General features: G+C 43.7%; 1 protein-coding gene across 9 annotated transcripts in view; it reads left to right on the forward strand.

Annotated features, from left to right (window-relative positions):
• Atrnl1 (attractin like 1) overlaps positions 1 to 21,371 on the forward strand; it is a 563,418-nt gene that overhangs the window by 92,999 nt on the left and 449,048 nt on the right. For 8 of the 9 annotated variants that reach the window (XM_060391717.1, XM_060391720.1, XM_060391724.1 and 5 more), the window contains exons 16-19: positions 132 to 345; positions 2,264 to 2,452; positions 7,753 to 7,971; positions 13,381 to 13,518. In XM_060391717.1, the coding sequence (XP_060247700.1) occupies positions 132 to 345; positions 2,264 to 2,452; positions 7,753 to 7,971; positions 13,381 to 13,518 (760 nt within the window). The remainder of the gene's footprint in view (positions 1 to 131; positions 346 to 2,263; positions 2,453 to 7,752; positions 7,972 to 13,380; positions 13,519 to 21,371) is intronic. The other variant, XM_060391732.1, reaches the window with a different exon arrangement.

Raw genomic sequence — 21,371 nt, forward strand, 5'->3', positions numbered from 1 at the left:
TGAAATTATTATTGGAGTAAAAATTATTAGAAAGGTCGTTCCAAGTGTTTTCCAATGCGGTTTTTAGTGACTGAGTGATCCCATGCGGTACTAATGCTCTGACGCTCTCGTGGTCCGCGTCCTCCTTGCAGAAGGTGTCGCCGTGGGTGGGTCTGCGCAAGATCAACATCTCGTACTGGGGCTGGGAGGACATGTCCCCCTTCACCAACACCAGCCTGCAGTGGCTTCCGGGGGAGCCCAACGACTCCGGCTTCTGTGCCTACCTACAGAGGGCTGCAGTGGCGGGGCTCAGAGCCAACCCTTGCACGGCCATGGCGGACGGCCTTGTCTGTGAAAAGCCTGTTGGTAAGTAGTCCCGCATCAGCCTTTCTTGGCATGAGTGTGTTCGCCTGTTGCCCAGCCCTCCTTTCTAGAGTGCAGCGACTTGTACTATCCTGTCTTAACCCCAGGCGCTTACTGATATTAGCATAACTTGTACTGGTAAATTTGTAGTGTTCTTTTTTATATATATAGTTTCTTAAATTTTACTTACGTTTCTTACAAAGCTTTAATTATTTTATTTTATTTTGTATGTATGAGTGCTTTGCTTACATATACGTGTGCACAGACCTTGTGCACACCTGATGTCTGTGGAGATCAGAAGAGAGGGTCAGACCCCTTGGTAACGGAATTACAGAGGTTGTGAGCCATCACGTTCTGGGAAGCAAACTGTGGTCTTGAGCGAGAACAAGCGCTCTTAAAGGTGGAGCATCTCCCCGCCCACTGTACTCTCTGTATAACCTTTGTTTCTAATTGTTAGGGTGCTGTCTAACTGTCTATCTAGAAAAGCCCAGAGCATTTCTGTCTAACTGCACCTACGCCGAGGCCTAGGTCTGGAATATTGCCGCCTCCAGGACTTACTGCTGACTTAGCTCAGCCTTTCTAGATCTTCCTGATATCTGTCTGTCTGGTGCAACTTAGCTCTTCTAGCTCAGACCCCTTTCCAAGCTGACTAATTCAAACTGGCTTCTCTTGGCTCCTGACTGAATTGCTCTGCTGGGCTTCAGACTAACTCTGACAATTTGTTCTAATCTCCTGGCTCCTCCTTATTCTCTGGCTTCAACTGCCTCTGCTGACCTGCATTGAATTGAGCCGAACTCAGCTCTCCCAACTCCACTGCACTGCACTCACTCAGCTTAACTGCACCAAACTCAACGCTGCTCATCTGAAATGACTTCCATCTCTATACTCTCTCCTCCACCGTACTCTACTCCCTCAACTCTACTGCACTGCACTTAAGTAGCTTCTCTTTCCTGTATGTTCTCATGAGAATTGGGTTTATCCTGTGTCTTTCCCATTCTGTCAAATCTTTCTCTGATTCATCACTTTGTCCCTTAATGAGACATCACTTCCAAACATGGCTGCTTCATCTATAAAGTAACCTAATCTACATTGTTTGAGATTAAAGGTGTGTTCTAAGGGCGTGTCTGTATTCCAGCCAGATCATACTGTAGTCCAGGGTGTCTCTGCCTTCTGGTTGGATCACGTAGACCTAGCAGGTCTTTGGATGAGATCACAGCAGCCATGTTGCTGGATTAAAATTTCTCCACATTTTTCATCCTAATGTATATGATAGATGTTGTATTTTGTATTAAGATTTTATACTAAGTTGTATATTGTCACTTGTTTATATCAAAGACATAGTCACCCATTTCTTTGGTAAGATGTGGAGTGCTTATGGGGAGACTTGTGACTGGAAGTAAACAGTGCTGGTTCTGCCCACTGAGACAGTTGACAGGCATTCTCATGTTACTATACAATTGCAGTTCACAAAACTATACATCTTATACTTTAGAAAGCATTTAGAAAAGGAAAGGAATTCTATATTTTCAAATTTAGTTCTAAATTAGTACACATATCAGCTCATGTTCTAATGCTTCAGTCTGCTCAACTGAAACTTTTCGTTTAAACAGTAAAACAGATGAACCCCAAGCATTTGTGTTACAGTGAATTCCAGGGGCCTGGAGAGTGGCCTGAGCAGACGTGAGCGTGGCTACTCTTCCGGAAACCCGGGTTTGAGTCTCAGCACCCACATGGCAGCTCATAACCACCTCTCACATCTGTTCCTGATGTGGCGACTCCTCCCCTTCTGGCCACTGCAGGCACCAGGGAAGCCGGAGGTGGCGTACCTGCATGATCAGGGCACCCAGACATGCAATTGAAAAATAGAGATTAATTTAGAAAACGAAGTTACCAAATAACTGCCGTTCCTGATTTGCTGCAGTCAGTCCGAATCAGAATGCAAGGCCATGCAAGAAGCCGTGTTCCCTGAGGACGTCCTGTTCCAACTGCACCAGCAATGGCATGGAGTGTATGTGGTGCGGCAGCACCAAGCGCTGCGTGGACTCCAACGCGTACATCATCTCCTTCCCCTACGGACAGTGCCTCGAGTGGCAGACCGCCACCTGCTCGCGTGAGTACAGGTGGAGACACTTGGTGCACAGGGCGCTAAGATAACGGGGAAAGCACTGCCACAAGGAAGTCTGGGATCTGTGTATTAGTCTCTGACCTGCAGTGTGTGTCCTTCTGAATCTACTAGCTATGACCATTTTACCGCCATGTTGGACCCATGCCCTGAACTCTGAGTTTCTCGACAGTGCTGTTTGGCGTCTAAGTGTTCCTTGGTACGCTCTCCTTCCCTCCACCCCCTTTTTATTTAGGCGGGTGATACTCCTGAAGAATTGACACTAGTTGTTTTGTAGGATGCTCACTTCGTGTTTGTCTAAGCGTTTCCTTACATTGCTAGATCAGCTATACACTGTATTGTAAAGAAAGGTGTGTGTAGGTGGTGAAACTGCATAGTAAGACTTCTTGTGGACGTGAGCTGGTGATGGCAGCCGAGAGAAGCTGGAGATGTCTCAGCAGTGTTATCTAGAGGAGTGCGACCATAGGGATACATGTAAGGGAGGGTTTGCTAGAGCGATGAAGAACCATTGCAGCTGGGCGGTCCTACGTGGTGGTCCACACGGCCACATAGTGCTCAGTGCAGGAGTCACTTACCGAGCAGCACCATTAGTGTTGAAGGCCTCGGGTTCCTAGAGAGTCACCGGTCTTCAGTCCATGCTGGGACCCTGTGAAGCGGAGTCTGGTTTAAATGAAGAGTGGCAGTTGCAGCATAGAAGGATGTATCCATCAATGAGAAGCCGGCACAGGCAAGCAAGCAGCACTCTTTTCCTTGAACCTCCTTAAAAATCATTGAAGGAAGCACTTAATTGAGGGCTTGCTTACAGTTTCTTTGGGTTAGTCCACAGTCATCACAGCAGGGAGCTTGGTGGCAGGTAGGCAGGCCTGACGGCTTACATCAGGCCCACAAGCACTTGGTGACATGGGGTGAGGGTGGGGGCAGGAGAAAAAGAAAAAGGGCTTTTGAAACCTCAAAGGTGACACAGCTCCGAATCCTTCCTAAACAATGCTACTAACTGGGAAGCAAGCATTCAAATGTATGAGCCCATGGGGACCATTCTTTTATTTTTTTTCCTTTTACTGAAAATATTTTTTTCCACACATAATACATCCTGATTTAGAGTTTCTCCTACCTCTACTCCTCCCATTTCTTCCTCTTCTTCCCTTCCACCCAGATCCACCCCTTTCTGTCTCTCATTAGAAAATAAACAGACACACTTGGGATAATATAGTATGATATAATAATATGATATGATATAATATGATATAATATGATATAATATAATATAATATAATATAATATAATATAATATAATATAATCTGACATCTCAGAATTAGTCAAACAAACAAACAAACAAACAAACAAACAGAAGGAAAAGCCCTAAGAGAAGGCACAAGAACCAGAGACCCACTCATTCACACACTCAGGAGTTCCATATTAATCTGGAAGCCATTATATATACACGCAGAGAGCCTGGTGCAGACCTATGTAGGCCCTGCATGTACGTGTGTAAATGGATAAATGTAATCCACCACATAAACAGGCACACTGGAAGACAAAAACCACATGATCCTCTCACTAGATGCAGAAAAGGCCTTTGACAAAATCCAGCACTATTTCATGATGAAAGTCCTGGAGATATTAGGATATGTGGGCCATAACGTAAATACAATGAAGGTAGCTTAGTGTAAGCCCATAACCAGCATCAACTTGATGAAGAGAAACTCAAAGTAATTCCACTACAATCTGGAACAAGACAAGGCTGCCTGCTTTCTCTGTACCTATTTAATATCGTGCTTGAAGTCTTACTTAGCTAGAGCAACAAGACAACTGAAGGTGATAATGAGATCACAGTTAGTTGGTAAGGAAGAAGTCCAAGTCTCTTATTTGCAGATGATACTCTAGTAAGTGATCCTAAAGTTCCAAGAAATGCCTATGGCTGATAAACACTTTTAGCAAAGTATTTAGATAAAAGATTAACTCGCAGAAATCAGTAGTGTAGTGTAGCACTCCTGGATATAGATAGAAACACTGAGAAGGAAATTGGGAAACAATACCCTTCACAACAGCCTCTTTGGGTAACTAACCAAGCAAGCGAAAGACTTGTATGATAAAAAATTTAAGACACTGAAGAAAGAAATTTAAGAAGATATCAGATGTCCCTCAACTGAAGAATGGATAAAGAAACAGTGGCACATTTACACAATGGAATACTACCCAGCTAGTAAAAACAAGGAAATCATGAAATTTGCAGGCAAATGGATCATCCTGAGTGAGGTAACCCAGACCCAGGAAGACACACATGGTATGTACTCACTTATAGGTGGATAGTAAGCCATATAGTATAGGATAACCATACTACAAGTCACAGACCCAAAGAAGCTAAGAAACAAGGAGGGCCCAAGGGAGGATACTTGATTCTCAGCAGGGGAAATAGAGTAGTCAGTGGGTGAAGAGAGAGGACAGGATTAGGAGAGGGAACACTGAGGGAAATGAGGGTAGAAATCAGATGTAGGGTGAGCAGGGCGAGAGGACAGAGGGATTGCAGAGAGGGGGTAAGCAAGGGCAGGGCATCTCTTAGACAAGCTGGAAACCTGCAACAGGGTGGGCTCCTGGGGGGATAAGAGGGTGACTCTAGCCGAAACCCCTGTGGTGTGAGTCATGGAGATGGAGAGGCCACCCTCTAACCTGTCAGGACTGTGGAGAGGGGAAAACCAACCCACTTACAAAAACTTCCACCCAGAATTTACCCTGCCCTCAGGATATGCTGGGATTAACAGAGAGCAGAGAACAACCGATGCCTGGCCCAACCTGAGACCCACCCCATGGGAGAGAGGCCACCCCATGGCCTGACACTGTTGATGACGCTCTACAGTCTTTGCAGATGGGAGCCTACCGTGGCTGTTCTCTAAGAGGCTCCACCCAGAAGGTAGAAACAGAAACTGAAACTCACAGCCAAGCATTGGGTGGAGTATATCGAGCCTTGTGGAAGAGTGGGGGAAGGATACAAGAACTCGGAGGGCACAGGATCTCTGCAAGAAGAGCAACAGTCCCAACTAACCTGGGCCCAGAGGGACTTGCGGATACTGAAGCACCAACCAACGACCATGCAGGGACTGGACCTAGACTCTTCACATATATACCCAACAGGCAGCTTAGCCTCCACGGTCCCCCAGAAAGAGGATGGGGGCTGTCTCTGACAAAATCTCTGTTGCATGCTTTCTGATCTGTTCACCCTGGCAGGGCTGCCTTGCCAGGACACTGAAAGAGGAAGTACACAATCCTGAGAGACTGGATGTGCTGGGGTGGGTTTGCGGGTGTGTATGTGTCTCCCCTTTTCTGAGGGGCAGAGGAGGGGGCGTAGGGAGATAAGGGAGGGACAAAGAGAAGGGGAGGGGGCTAAGACTGAGATGTAAAGTGAATAACGAAGTAAAAATAACAACATAATGGGAAAAAGAAGGTATCAGAAGATGAAAGGATCTCCTATGCTCAAGATTAGTAGGATTACTATAGTAAAAATGATCGTCCTGCAAAAAGCAATCTACAGATTCAGTGCAGTCCCCAGCAACATTCCAAGACAATTTTTTACAGTTCTTGAAAGGACAGCTTTCAGGTTCATATGAAAACACAAAAAGCCCAAGATAGCTGAAACAGTCCTGAATAATAAAAGATCTTCGGGAGGTATTACTGTCTCTGTTTCCAAGATATATTACAAAGCTATGATGTTGGCACAGAGCAGGCACATTGATCAGTGGAATTGAATTGAAGACCCAGAAATAAATGCTCACATCTATGGACCCTTAATTTTTGAGAATACAAAAATTGAGAATACAAGTTTTCTTGGGACTCCCCTTAGACTGTGAGACCATTAGACGATCTGATCTTGGGTGTGATGAAGTCAGTTTATTTCATCACATGACACTCATCAATTGGAACATCGCGGTAACTTGATTGTGCCTATGTGAGGTTTGGTAGTGTTTCTTTTTTATCATTTATTATTTTGTTATTTTTTATTGTTTCTAAAACTTACAATACAGTTTTGAAGACAATCAGCATAACCGTCAATGGTTACGTACATGAACTATCCGTCATCACAGATATAAGGGAAAAGGAAACAGGGGAGATGTGGCAGTGTATGAAATGTTCAGTTGCTAAGTGTCTGTTAAAGGGATTGCCCTTTATCCCTGCGCACTGGGAGATACCACTTTCTTCCCCAACCCCTTTTATTGAAAACTGATCCTTTACTCATATAGTATATCCTGATTACAGTTTACCCTCCCACTGTTCCTCCCGGTTCCCCCTCCCGTCCTCCTTCCCCCCCGACCTGCGCACCTCTGATCCACTCCCTTTTTGTCTTTCCTTACAAAAGAACAGACTTCTAAGAGATAACAATCAAACATGACAAAACAAAACATAACAATATAGAACAAAAACCATCACATTGAGGCTGGACGTGGCAACCTAACAGAAGGAAAAGAGCCCCGAGAGCAGGCACAGGAGTCAGAGACCCACTTGTTCACACACTCTAGAGTCCCATAAGAAAACTAACCTGAAAGTTATAACAGATGCACAGAGAGGCCCTGTGTTCCTGCTTCAGACTTTAATGAGCCTTGCCTAGTTGATGAGAGGGCCTGTTCTCCTGGTGTCCTCCATCCCTCTGGCCTCTTTTCTGCCTCCTCTTCTGTGGGGTTCCCTGAGCCCTGGAGAGAGACATTTAGTGGAGACATCCCATTTAGAGCTGTGGATTTTGAGGACCCAAGAAGATGTAACCCTGGAACAGAAAACACTGCATGCCATGAGTTACCTGTCTACACGGTTAAATAAGCTGTATTTTATTTCTCATTACAACATAAGAAGGTTCTTATCTACAGCTTCCTCACTCCAGCTCTCCCAGGTTCTTGGCTCTCAAACAGCCCGCAAGGAATAAACTACTCAGTGAATTCTGGACTCTGACATTTTGCATCGAGTGTCTGGTGTTTTCTAGGCCCTGGCTCAGTTCTTCTACATACTGGCCAGATGTGCAGAATCTTCAAGTGCAGACTTAAGTTTTTTTGTGTGTCATAGTTACCATGTTTTTTAACCTTACCATCCAATTTATCTTCTCTTTATTCATGACAAGTATTATGCATACTTATTTGTATACATATACGTGTGTATTATGAGTTTTCTTATCTCGTAGGTATTTATGTGAAAATATTTCTGTAACTACAGATGACATTTTAACTTTTTTTCTTATCACATTTTCTGACGCATACAGTTCTGCGTGGTTGTAAAAATCAAACTTGTTTTTAACGCTTCTGTCTTGCAGCTCAAAATTGCTCCGGATTAAGAACCTGTGGACAGTGCTTGGGGCAGCCTGGATGCGGCTGGTGCAATGACCCTAGTAACACAGGAAGAGGGCGCTGCATTGAAGGCTCCTCACGGGGGCCGGTGAAGCTTGGTGGAACTCACAGCAGCGACGTGGCTCTCGACCCCAGTCTTTGCCCCAAAGAAAAGAACTATGAGTGGTCCTTTATCCAGTGTCCAGGTAACAAAACTTTCATGTTCTCCGAATGCACGGATCGATGTTATGGTGTCATTGTAATATCTTAGAATTCTCGTATCGTATCATTACAGTATCTTAGCATTCTCATACTCTTCAGTGTTTCCAGTAAACCTCATGGTGAGTGTGGAAGTGACACCCTGAACATCCATGGTAGACCCTTATTTTGAGAGTCACCATTGGTGTTCACTACTCTTCAAATTTGAGGATCGCTTTGAAGTTTTTCAGGGACTCTTTGCATGCATGTTTCTGTATTCCTTATTCTGTGCTTATATGTTGGAAGAGAGTTGACCTTGAAAAATCAGTTTGCTCTATACTTGTTTTCTGAGTACATTCTATGTACTAAATGGTATATATAGTGTTTTAGGTACTAGAAACATAATAGTTAATACATTGGCTTAAAAAATTGCTGCACTCACAGAGAACACGTGTTTCTTGAAATAAGTTTGTGAGGTTGTGTGATAGGTGAGTCCTAGTCAGTGAGAGGAGATTGAAGCTTGCTTGTGCAAGGCAAAGCTTTGCTGGGAGGTTAACGCTGATGAAAGTCTGGAGGAGAAGAAGATTGTCTGGGTACCCGGGTGATGAGTGCAGGAGAGGCGACAGGCAGGGCGAGCCCCTTTATTTAGCTGCTTCTAAGAGGCATAAGTGAAGGAATGAAGAGGACGTACAAATGGGGCTAGAAAATGAAGGATAAGTGTGTCATCAGGCTGGCTGTCACCCAGGAGTGTGGCTCTCAGACCCTCTGGTGACATGGGAAGTTGTTGCTCCGAGGCTGGGTGCTTATCCACTACTGTGTATCTTCCTGATGCCCCATGGGCTAACCCTGTACTTCTGAGCTATCCACCCATTCTGACAGACAGTTTTCCTTGGAACCAGTGAAGGCCCAGTGGCAGAAACACTGAGAGCTACCCAGAGTGGCTTTAAATGAGATGCTCAGACTGAGACCATAGAACCAAGTGAATGTGAAAAACAAAACAAAGTAACAACCAAAAGCCTCCTCCCAGAAGGCTGCACAGAACGTGGTGGTTGCATTTTACCTGTCATTTGCTCACTGAGAGGCGGCCATGTCAACTTTAAAGGACAACCAGACACAGTCCACGCGGTGTGGATGGAGCAGTAGTTATGGGTCAGGTGAGGGGGTAGGGATTTCTTCTTACAGGCATCGCGTGAGCTTTGCAGAGGTGAGGAAGTGCTCTGCGTGGTTCCATAGGCAGTGCATAACTGCCTTTGTCAAAAAACCGTATTGGGATGTAGCTCCATGGTAGATTACTGTGTCGCCTTTACAGGTTATCAGTTGAATGCCTAGTAGTTTTAGAAAAGTAATCAAGGAGGCTTACAGAAGAAAAAATGTAGTCATTGGAACTCAAGATCCCGTGAGCACATTAAAGAGGTTAAACATGCAAGACAGAACCAACAAATAGAAGATGAGAACAAAGAAGCCATTCAGCATTCAGGAGAAATAAACAAAGATAAAAATGCAACAGAGGTCATCCTTAAAAATAATTGCCTGTGATGAGATAGTCACCAACCACCTTCAATTCAAATATGAAATAGTTTTTAACATGGTCAGGATTTGAGGAGACAGTGTGATGCAGTCGTGATGTAGTGATAAGGCTGTGTTTAGGCCACACATTGCTGCTCGGAACGTGCAGAGATCTGAGACGTGTGTTTCTTCAGCCAGAAGTTACCGTTAGAGCCAGCCTGTTAAATTAGTTAGATGTCTAGTCTTCTTTACAACTTGCTTCTACTGAGAGGTGGCCTGCAGGACAGCAGGCATCCTGATGTCTGGGAGGGCGATTCTCCAGAGGATTAGTGGGAGGGAAGAAGCCCTGAGAGTGCTCTCACCATCTCCCAGGGGGCCTACAGGGAATTGGAGGGAAAATGGACAAAGTGAGCCGGTGGCCGCGCTTTCTTTTCTTTTGATTGCCACGATGTGTGTTGCTGTACTTGCTGACCATGATGAACCATAAGCCAGAATAACATTCCAGCCTTTAATTGATTTCCTCAGGGGCTTTGACACATTTGTAGAAAAATTAAAAATCTGGTGCCAGACGGCAGGCTGTGTGACTGAGAAGCCTTTGCTGCAGGCTGGAGTGAGGTCCCAGGTGTGCAAGCACTTCACAGTGCTCCTGAGATTTCAGACAGGAGCAAAGGTTCTTGGGAGTTGGATTAGAGGTTTTTTTGTGTTGCTTTCTGGTCACAATTTCTGTGAAAATTTGTTCTCTGTCTCAAAACTGTGGGAGTGTAAGTTAAAAAGTGATTAATTATTTTGCCAGAATAAATTTTAGTGCAGTCCAGTGTTCGGGCTGTGGTGTGGTTGTGGCTGGTCGCTTTCAGTCAGGCTTACTGTGAGACACTGTGAAGAAGTGACTAAACTATGAAGTAAGCTCAAAGACACTGCTTCTAACCAGCACCTCGCAGGCCTCACTCAGTTTTCTCTTCTCATGTTTGACGAGAAGCTGTCACCTCTTCACAGGCTTCATGTCTACATCTGTAGCTGATGTCTCTCTGCTCTTACTCTCCAGCCAAGCCCTTCTTGGCCTGCTGATCATGTCTTTTCCCCTTCCTCTCCTTAGGTGTGTGTGTGTGTGTGTGTGTGTGTGTGTGTGTGTCCCAATGTTTAAGATTCCCCGGTTGTACTTCCACAAGGTCTGGGGTGGATTCCCGGCACTCCTGGCTGCTCACAATCAAGTGTAACTGCGTTCTAGGGATCCATTGCTGTCTTCTGGGCCCCACGGGCATTGAACACGCACTGCACAGACTCACAAGCAGGCAAGATACCAAAAACATAAAATAAAATTTTGAAAAAAGAAAAGAAAAAGTGTAACACACTGACCGACTAGTCCTTTCCAGGAAGGAGTGTGTTCATTTGTCTCTGTCCTGTGGAGTGTGCAGCTGATAAGAGTTGCAGACCTGTTTCGGAGGGTCATTCTGAGCTGCCTTTGTGAGACCCATGAGTCATATGCACTTTTGATTTTAGAGTTCTTTCATCATGTAGTAACACATACTTAAGTCCAGCACATGGTGCGAGGAAGAGAGTAAAGGCTTTGCACGGCCTCTTCCTTTCAAAAATGCACTGACTTTTGTGGCATACCAGGCTGTCTTCTGTCTCCTTGGTGATGGTGTGCTTTGGTAAATTGTTAATCCATGCAGGTGATAACCAGTTTATAAACACACTCAGTGTCCCTCCCTTCCTGGGAGGTGGCAGCAGTTACACGTCCTGGCCAAGGTGGATTTGGGAACCCGTGCCTGCTGATGGTCGCTTGTCCATCCTATGTCCGGTTCAGATGTCCTCCCCACTCAGCCTTTATCATTTTTGTTTTCAAACCACGACTCATTGTTAGACCTGGACAATTTCTTTTTCTTTTAATATAAGTTATCTATTGAAAAAGGTTTTGAGTAAGTTGTTTTCTTTCTTTTCCTTGACTTTCTATGTAAACCTGTTGGAAATTCACTAATAATGTCATGAAGATATTTTTAAATGCTGCACATCTGTTTACAGAGAGCCCATAATTTCAGAACTATGTTCTTTATTTGCATATTAAATGATGAATTTGCCATTATGTTTTATTTTGATTTTTTTTTCTGTTTGTGTTTCTATAAATAAGGAGCCATCTGGGGTAGCTTTAAAATGTAGGCAAAATAAAGCAGATGGATTGCCTTAGTTTTACTTGTGTTCTCTGGTTATGTTGATGTTGGGACATTCGAAACAGCAGTTTATCCTGAAGAAGTATTGAGTGACAGGTTATGCTGCCTCCTGATGCAGTCAGTACAAGTGTTGACTGAAGCATGACCCCAGGCCCGGGGGTGCAGCCTTTCTCTGTGTTTGCTGCCGCCTTTTCGCTGGGGTCCGGCTTTTTACAGCATGCCTTGTTCTTCCTCATTGGTAGTATGTTAGATGTGAGCTGTAACAGCTGGCAGCACCCTCCCTTTGCAGAATTTCCTCCTGCAGTTGGGTCTAAATTCTATCATGTCTGTGTGTTGCATCATCTTTATTAGATCCCTGTGACACATTGATCCACAGCCATGTGGAGCAGGGTCCAGGAGGCATGCTTCCTGGCTGCCCTTGGATTTTTCTCATTTGGGCAGGAAAGATTGATTGGCATTTGGCCAGGGTGGTCTTTTAATTTTAGGAGGTGTTATTGGTCATTCCTGTGTATTTTGTGTGTGGCTATCACCACACCCACATTTCGGCTGCTGAAGGGACATTCCTCTGCTGGTCAGCCATGGTCTATGTGATATGTTAGACGTGATTGTTTTACTTAGCCTTCAGATTCAGAGTAAATAATTTTTTCATGTTGTTTGAAATTTCACAAAGTATGTGAGCATATTTCTAATTTTAGTTCTTCAGGTAATTTTTTGTTTTGTTTTTTAATTATTTACCTTTGTTTTATGTGCATTGCTGTTTTGCCTGCATGTAGATCTATGTGAGAGTGTCAGATCTTGCTGTTACAGACAGTTGTGAGCAGCCATGTGGGTACTGGGATTTGAACCTGGGTCCTCTGGAAGCCTCTGGAAGAACAGTCAGTGCCCTTAACCACTGGGCCATCTTTCCAGCCCCAGGCAATTCTTTATGTGTAGTGGATACTCATTTTTTTAACCTGAGGGAAATGATTGTGTGTGGTATAGATCTACAGAACTCCCCCATAACTATTTAAGTAGAATAGTAAAAGTTTTATCAACATGTTTTTATTATGAAAGAATTCCAAGTTTGTTGTTGAGAGCTGATGCAGAAAGATCGTGCTGAACTAGGTTTGGACCACTAACTTTTTGAAAGGCATATTTGTGAATTTCAAAACACTTGAAAACAAAATTGTGAAATTTTAAATATATTAGCTTGCATATTTGATTTTCTTTATTCTGAACTTTCTATTAATAGGTTTTCTTGTTTACAGATGGTTTAAAAGCTGGCTGTCTTCTTTTAAGAAGATATACCTGTATTCAAAAGATTCCGTTTGTTCATCTGAGTAATAATAATTCATTTTTCAAAATAAAGATATATTGCAAGATAATTTTGTATTTATAATTTGTTACTAAGTATTAATATTTTTATGATACATTAAAACTTCCCATTTTTTTGTGAAGCTTATATGATCTAATGTCTTTATATAATTTAATAAAATGTTTACATGACTCTATTGAGTACATGGAATGTTCCTCACGTCGCTATAGTTGGTGTATTTCACACTGTCTCTAGCCCCACATCTCATAAGTAATTAGGTCAACTGCGACCATGAGTGGGGTGCATTCCCTGTTTTGTCTTGATGCTTTCAGCTGCCTGTGTTACGTATTTAAAACCAGGTAATGCATTGGACTCCGGTAGAGTCAGATTTTAAAAGTAACTTTTGCATCCTTCTGCTGTTAGTCACGCCTGCTGTCCACTGTCTCCTTCAGCTTGCCAGTGTAACGGACACAGCACGTGCGTCAGCAGCAACGTGTGTGAGCAGTGCAGGAACCTCACCACCGGGAAGCAGTGCCAGGACTGCATGCCAGGGTACTACGGAGACCCGACCAACGGCGGCCAGTGCACAGGCGAGCGCTTTTGCTTACTCCACTGTAGGCGTGCTAACCAGGAGGAAATAGGAAGCTTCCAGATCTATCCACGTCCCCGTGACCTGTGTCCTTAGCAAGTATCTTGCCATCTGTGTCTGGAGAGTAATGAAGTTTTTTACTGTGTTTTGAGAGAAGAATGTTCCAGACCAAAGTAACAGCTATGACAAATCTACTTTAAAATAGTTTTTGATGTATTTGAGAGAAAGCAAAGCGCCTGAATGAATTGATGAGGAGGAATGTAGTTTGGAGAGGTGAGGAAGCAGGAAAAGGAAGATAGCCTTGTGGGGAATGTAAAAACTCCAGTATGTGCTCTGAGTAGAAGAACCACTGCTACTTCTGAGTGGAGATGTGACATGATACAGATTACTCTTAAAAAGGAATTTTTAGGTACTGTTTTCTAAGTAAACAGTCAAGATTAAAAGTTCACTGGGAAGGTTTTTGTAATATGGAGTGAGCAATGATAGAGGCTAAGACCAGGGTGGTAAAACAAAAAATAGTTTTTTTCTTATAGAATTGATGTGGTTATAGAATTCAGCTTGGTTACAGCTAGAAAGATGGGGATGGAAAACAGTCATTAGAGTCCAGATTGGAGGTGTTGGCTAAGTAGTGAGAGATGCAGGTGGGACTCTCTGGAAGAGCCCCAAGGTAGAAGTTTTCAGCTCAGATGATGCACAAAGCCACAACACTGGGTGTGATTATCAGGGAGGCAAGGGAGGAGAGAACACCAGAGACCGGGTCTCAAGCCAGTGAGGAGGAACCTTGGCACAGGCGGGGACGGAGGAAGGACAATAGGACTACAGAAAAAGCAGAAGGCGTGAGGTTTTCAAGTTCACGTGAAACAGGTGTCACCCAGAACCAGGTCACTAACAGTGTGGGGACAGGCTTGTTGGGCTTAGCAAGAGTTAAAGGAGCAATTTACGAGAATGTTTTCCTGGGGGAATGAGTAGAAATACTTTTATATGGATTTTAAAGAGGAGGGGATATCAGATAAATTATCAAAAAATGGACAAATATCTCTCGTGTTAAGGTTTTGGGTGTGTAAGGTTTTAGGGCCTGCGTGTAGGAGAGGAACATGTGAGCCACCGTCAGCACCACCAGGTTGTGGGAGGACACAGAGCGAGTGTGTCCTCGTCCCTTGGGAAACAGGCAACTGCCCGTGTTTGGGAATTTTCAGTCTCCCGCCCTGTGGGTGTGGGTGGCACCGGCACCATCTCCAGCTTCAGCTTGATTGGTTCTTACCAGTTGGTCTCTAGGAAATGCCACACGTGAATTGCTGGGCGTGTGGAAGTTCCGTGTTCGTGTGTTTAAGAGACGATCAAGTTATTTCAGGGACGCTGAGCCCTGTGATGCTCCTCCCAGTCACACAGATTCTGATTTCTCCACGTCCACTCCAACACTTATTTCCATTACTCAATGGTCAGTTTGGACATGAAATCCTATCTTATGGTACCTTTGCTCTGCATTCCCTCAGTGAGTAAATAATAAGGCCACCTTGCTGCATGCTTTCTTGCTGTTTTGTATTTCGAGAAACACTTATTCAAGTCCTTTTCTCACTAACAAGATTAGGCTTTATTTTAAGTTGTGATAAAGGCGCATCAAGTGGAGTTTAATATTTTCACCCTGTCAGTGTGCATTACACACATGCATTTGCAGGGCTGTACGCTCACTTTCCTCCCAGATTAGTTTTCCCTTGAGAACTGATCTTCCAGCCTTTGTGCACCTCCAAGTGCCCGCGTTTGCCCCATCCCTCAGATGAAGAGAATCACGGTTTTGGTTCTTCACTGACCAGCCAGTGTCTTCCAGGTTTGATCAGTGCAGAATGTGCCCCCGCCGTCTCCGCCTTTTAGGCTGAGCAAGCTTCTGCTCTTTTTAAACTACGTTTTCTCTATCTGGCCATCCTTTGAGGGATACTTGAATTACATCTGCCTTTTGCTTGTTTTGACTGACACCACAGTGCATGTGGGAGCATAAATACCTATTTCTGTCTCTGTGCCAGTTTTGTTTGTTTGTGCTGTTGGCATTGTGTGTCTGGGGAAATCATTTTCAGAGCTTTGGTCCATTTTTATTATTGGGCTTGTTTTATTGTTGCTTCCCCCCCCACCCCGCACTTGTAAGACATCTTATATATTTAGAATAAAAGAGCCTTATAAAACTGTGATTATCAAATACTTCCACAATGTAGACTGTCTTTTAAAAAAATCATAATGCCCTTTAAAATATAATAGTTTTGTGTTAATTGAGTGGTCAGGAACTGTCTCCTCTTCCTGAGGGTCAGTTCCTAGTACCTGTGTCAGGTGGCTCATCACTTCCTGTAACTCCATCTCTAGGTCTCTGGTGCCATCTTTTGGCATCCAAGTTCACTTGCACACGCGCGCGCGCGCGCGCGCACGCGCGCGCGCGCACGCACACACACACACACACACACACTAACAGATGCATAATAATAATAAATCTTAAAAAAAAAGTATAAGTCTCTAATTTCTTAAATTATGTTTTAGACATTTCTCTCATATTTTGATCATACTGATGAAGTCTACTTTATGTAGGCTTCTTGTAATTAAAAAGTGATTTATTCATTTTTATCTTGTATTTTGCCACATGTATGCCTGTGACATGTGTGCAGTGTCTCTGGAGGCCAGAAGAGGGTGGTAGATGCCCTGGTGCTGGAGCTGTGGATGCTTTTTAGGTACCATATACGGGGTGCTGGGAACTGAACCTGTGTCCTCTGGAAGGGCAGACACTGTTCTTCCTCCCCGAGCCATCACTCTAGCCCCCGTTGGTTGTACTTTTGGTGTCATATGTCAGAATGTATTGCCAAATGCATATGATTGATTATATAAACTTTTACCAACACAGGAAAAGCAACATTTCACTCTCTATAATAGCATAAAATAATTTAAATTGTTATGATGATTGTATACTTTCAACAGGCATGGTGCTTTGAGAAATGCGTCTTCCTTTAGGGGTCACACTCCTCTGTCAGAGTTAAAGCTAGTTCAGTTATTCCATATTAATCTTTGTTACTGATGTGGCGCATCTGTCGAGCGACTGCACAGCGAATAGGAAATCGAATGGGATGAAGGACTGATGTCTGTCTTATTCATTGTCGCAGATTTTTATGAAACTCTAAATAATCCTTGACTCTTTCTTTTAGGTCCTAAAAGGTGGCAAGATGATATCTTGCTGTCTGTGACTTTGTACTGTCATGTGATGTATAAAAATAACTGATTTTTAATGGCCACATTAATTACCTAACCAATAAACAACGTGTCACATTGGTAAATTGTGTAGTAATATCTACAATTAAATTGTAAGAGCCAGAAAGCTGTATCTGTTGCCACCTGCTGGGACCCGAGCTTTGGCTCTCTAGAACAGCGGTTCATGCTTGTAAGCTCTGCACCGTCTCCCCAGTCCTGATGCGTTACCCCCGCAGCAAACACGCAGCGTCACTGTTGCACAGATGCCTCTTGCTGATTGTGTGAGTTTGCCCTTAGATCATAGGATTTATGGTTTATTACGTAATTAGTGGTTAAAAGTGCTCTCTTAGGGTCTTATATGTGTATCTATAGCTCTATATTAGGTTAGACGGCTATAACCATTGCCCAGAAGAATCCAGCGCTGCTAAGAGTTTGAAGTTTGGTGGTATATTGTATGTATTGCTTAACACTATCAGTTGATGAATCATTGTTCAGTTTCTTCATTTCAAAATGAAGCTAACTTATACTGATGGAACAAGTCTTCCGTGAGATTCGTGTGTGTGTGTGCCTTGCATGCATATGTTTACATATATGTGTATGCATTTGCAGGTCCATGTGTGTTTGGGCATACGTATGTACATTGTGTGACGTGTGTGGATGTCTCTCTGACCTGGAGTTCACCAGCTGCTCCGCCCACTTGCCATTGAGCAGCGGGGACCGCTTTCTCTGCCTGCCCAGGCAACGCCACACTGCCCACATTAAAAATTTGTATTCGTTGCCTGTTTATTTTAAAAACTTGTTGATTATTACTGAGTGTGCGTGTGTACATGCACATGTATGTGTGGGCATACTCATGGGGGTCATGCGTGCCCTGGTACATTTGTGGAAGTCAGTGAACAGCTTTTAAACAGTAAGATGTCATTGTTGGAGAAATCACTGTTCCCGTGTTTTCTTGGGTCCGCCCTGTCCACCAACATCGTCACCTTGTTGTTGTTGTTCTGCTTTTCGAGCCCGCTGTGTCCAGATGGGCTGCTCAGGTGTTCGTGGCTGCAGGTCACATCTTCCCTTCCTCTTGAGCTTGCTCGGGGGCAACGCGGCACACCTGGCCTGTGCCGCAGCCGTCTGCAGCTCCTCTTTGTGCATGGGCTTTGGGGATTGGGCACCTGGCCAGCTGAGAGTGGTTGTGCCACATGAGGTAGCCCGAGCTTCGCTTGAATACTAACCCCAGCGCCAGCTGACGCGGTGGCGTGTGGTTGTCACTGTTCACGCTAGGTTTAAGCATGTTAGTAAAGCTGCATAGCACAAGGTGGGCATGGAGGGCTAACAGGAGACTCGTGTATCCCAGGTTACACACAGCGATGGTCGAGCCTACTGTGTTGAGTAGTGAGATGCTTTTCCACAAAAACACAGATGGGGCCTCAGCTGGAAGGCGCGGCTTTCCCTCATCACGGCCTGGACTCTGGGTTCAATGCCCTATGTCCCACCCAAAAACTGTTTGATAGAGACGTTTTCTATAAAAATTTTGGTGACTTGTTATTATGAAAATATCTCTTACCTTTAAAGACACTGGAGATTTTGCTAAGACTCTAACACAGAGTTACTAATATGCTTGGAGGTCATTTGAGATTGCTGTCCTACTGTGTGCTTAGTCTGTTTAACCTGCCCTTAAGAAAACAATGTACAGCCAACCTTATCTACCTTGGATTTCCCCCGCAATTACCTTACAACTGAAGTGGGTGAATAACTGTAGATTTTTTTTTTTACAATTTATTCATTTTATATCCTGATCGAAGCCCCCTCTCTCAACTCCTCACAGCCCCATCCTCTCTCCCTCTCCCACATTTTCTTCGCCCAGAGCACTGGAGAGCAGTTCTCCTCCTCTGTCATCTGCCCATAATTTCATTAGTTTTTTCTTCTTCTTTTTCTCTTTAGGAAAATTACTTATTCACTTTACATTCTGATTGCAGCCCCTCCCTCCTCTCTTCCCTGTACCCCTCCCTCCCTCTTTTCCCTTTCCTCCCCTCCCTTTGTCAGAGAAGGGATGCCCCTATCCACAGGCCATCCCACCCTGGCACTTCATGTCACACGTCACAGCAGGACTAAGCACATCTTCCACTGAGCCAGACAGGCTGTCCAGCTAGGGAAGTTATCCAACAGCAGGCACAAAGTCCATGTCAGCCCCGCCCCACTCCAGGTGCTAAGGCACTGAAGACAGGGCTCTCCATCAGATGCGTGAGCATAAGCCTAGGTCCCGTCCATGCAAGCGCTTAGGTTGGTGCTTCAGTTTCTGTGAGCCCCATGGGCCCAGGTGAGTTGACACTGTTGGTCTTTTAAGAGCTATCTCTCTTGTTGATTTTCTCAAAGAACCAGCTTTTAGTTTCATTGATTCTTTGTAATGTTCTCTTTGTTTCTAATTTTTTTATTTCAGCCTTGATTTTGATTACTTCTTCACATCTATTCTTCTTTGGTGTGTTCACTTCTTTTTGTTTTAGAACTTTCAGGTGTGCTGCTAAGTTGTTAATATGAGATCTCTCCAATTTCTTCTTGTAGGCACTTAGTGCTTTGAACTTTCCTCTTAGCACTGCTTTCATTGTTTCCCATAAGTTTGGGTATGCTATTCCTTCATTTTCATTGAATTCTAGAAAGACTTTAATTTCTTTATTTCTCCCCTGACCCAGTGGTCAGGTCGATTCAGTTTCCGTAAGTGTGTAGGCTTTCTGTTGTTTCTGTTGTTATTGAGGTCCCGCTTTAGTCCATGGTGGTCCGACAGGATACAGGGCATTATTTCAATCTCCTTGTATCTGTTGATGCTTGCTTTGTGACCAAGTATATGGTGGAGAAGCTTCTGTATGGAGCTGAGACGAAGGTATATTCTTTTGTATTGGGGTGAAATGTTCTGTAGATATCTGAATGTGGGTTCCCTTGCATTTGGGCATAAATACTCAGAATTCAGATGTCATTGTGGTGGATTTTTCCTTTGATGGGTGTGAAGTGTCCTTCTCCATCTCTTTTGCTTACTTTTGGTTGAAAGTCTATTTTATTAGGTATTAAAATGGCTACTCCTGCTCATTTCTTGGGTCCGTTTAACTGGAGGTCCTTTTTTTCAGCCCCTTATTCTGAGGTAACATCTATATTTGTTGCTGAGGTGAGTTTCTTGTATGGAGCAGATTGATGAATCCTATCTTCACATCCACTATGTCAGCTTGTGTCAATTTATTGACACAATTGAGAAAAATAAAATAGCAGGGTAGGAAAAACAATCCTGTACAGCAAAAGAACTTCTGGAGGTGTCACCATCCTGATTTCAAAGCTGTACTACAAAGAAATAGTAATAAAAATCACGTGGTATTGGCATTAAAACATACAGGTTAACCAATGGAATTGAATAGACAATCCAGAAATATACCCACATACCTATGGACATTTGATTTTTGACAAAGAAGTCAAAACCATACAATGGAAATGAGAAAGCATCTTCAACAAATGCTGGTCTAGCTGGATGTCTACATGTAGAAAAATGCAAATAGATTCTCATTTATCACCCTGCACAAAACTAAAGTCCAAGTGCATCAAAGACCTCAACATAAAACCAGATACTCTAAATCGGTCAGAAGAAAAAGTGGGGAACAGCCTAGAACTCATTGGCATAGGAGACAAAATCCTAAACAAAACACCAACAGTACAGGCTCTCAGAGCAACAATCAATAAATGGGACCTCATGAAACTGAAAAGCTTCTGTAAAGCAAAGGACACTGTCATCAGAACAAAACAACAGATAACAGATTGGGAAAGGATCTTCACCAACCCTACATCTGACAGAGGGCTAATATCTAGAATATATAAAGAACTCAAGAAATTAAACACCAACAAACCAAATAATCCAATTAAAAAATGGGATGCAGAGCTAGACAGAATTCTCAACAGAGGAATTTGCAATGGCTGAGAAGCACTTAAAGACATGGTCAACATCTTTAGTCATCAGGGAAATACAAATCCAAGGGACTCTGAGATTCCATTTTACACCTGTCAGAATGGCTAAGATAAAAAACTCAAGTGACAGCACATGCTGGCAAGGATGTGGAGAAAGGGGATCTGTCCTTCTTTGATTTTGTGTTTTTGAGACAGGGTTGCATTTTGTTTCCCTGGCTGGCCAGCAGCTCTCTATGTCGATCAGACTATCATCAAACTATCCTATATCCTGTGTTTCTGCCTCCTGAGAGCTGGAGTCAAGATGCGGGCCATCATGCCAGGCTATATAACCATAATCCTAAGTTACTACCTTCAAATATTGTGTGTGTGTGTGTGTGTGTGTGTGTGTGTGCGCGCGCGCGTGCTATGACAGTAAATCCTGGAAACATAAAATAGGTCGAAAGCAACTTCATGCAATGAATGTCCACCTAAATGAAGAGAACGTAGGAACATTGCTTGATAGTGTTTGTTTGTTTTCTGGGAAGGTTGGGGCAGTGGAGTCGGTGACTTTGTCGCCGAGTCTGTTAAAGATCTGTGTCCCTCTTTCCTCCCTCTTGTGATGCTGCTCAATAAACTTCGTGCAGATCGTGCAAAGCCTGTTGTAGAGACACAGACACAAAAGCAGGAACAGACAAGGCAAGACAGCACTTGCGTCAGCGCAGACTC

This window comes from Meriones unguiculatus, chromosome 1 (assembly GCF_030254825.1).
Source record: "Meriones unguiculatus strain TT.TT164.6M chromosome 1, Bangor_MerUng_6.1, whole genome shotgun sequence".
Classification (NCBI taxonomy): Eukaryota; Metazoa; Chordata; class Mammalia; order Rodentia; family Muridae; genus Meriones; species Meriones unguiculatus.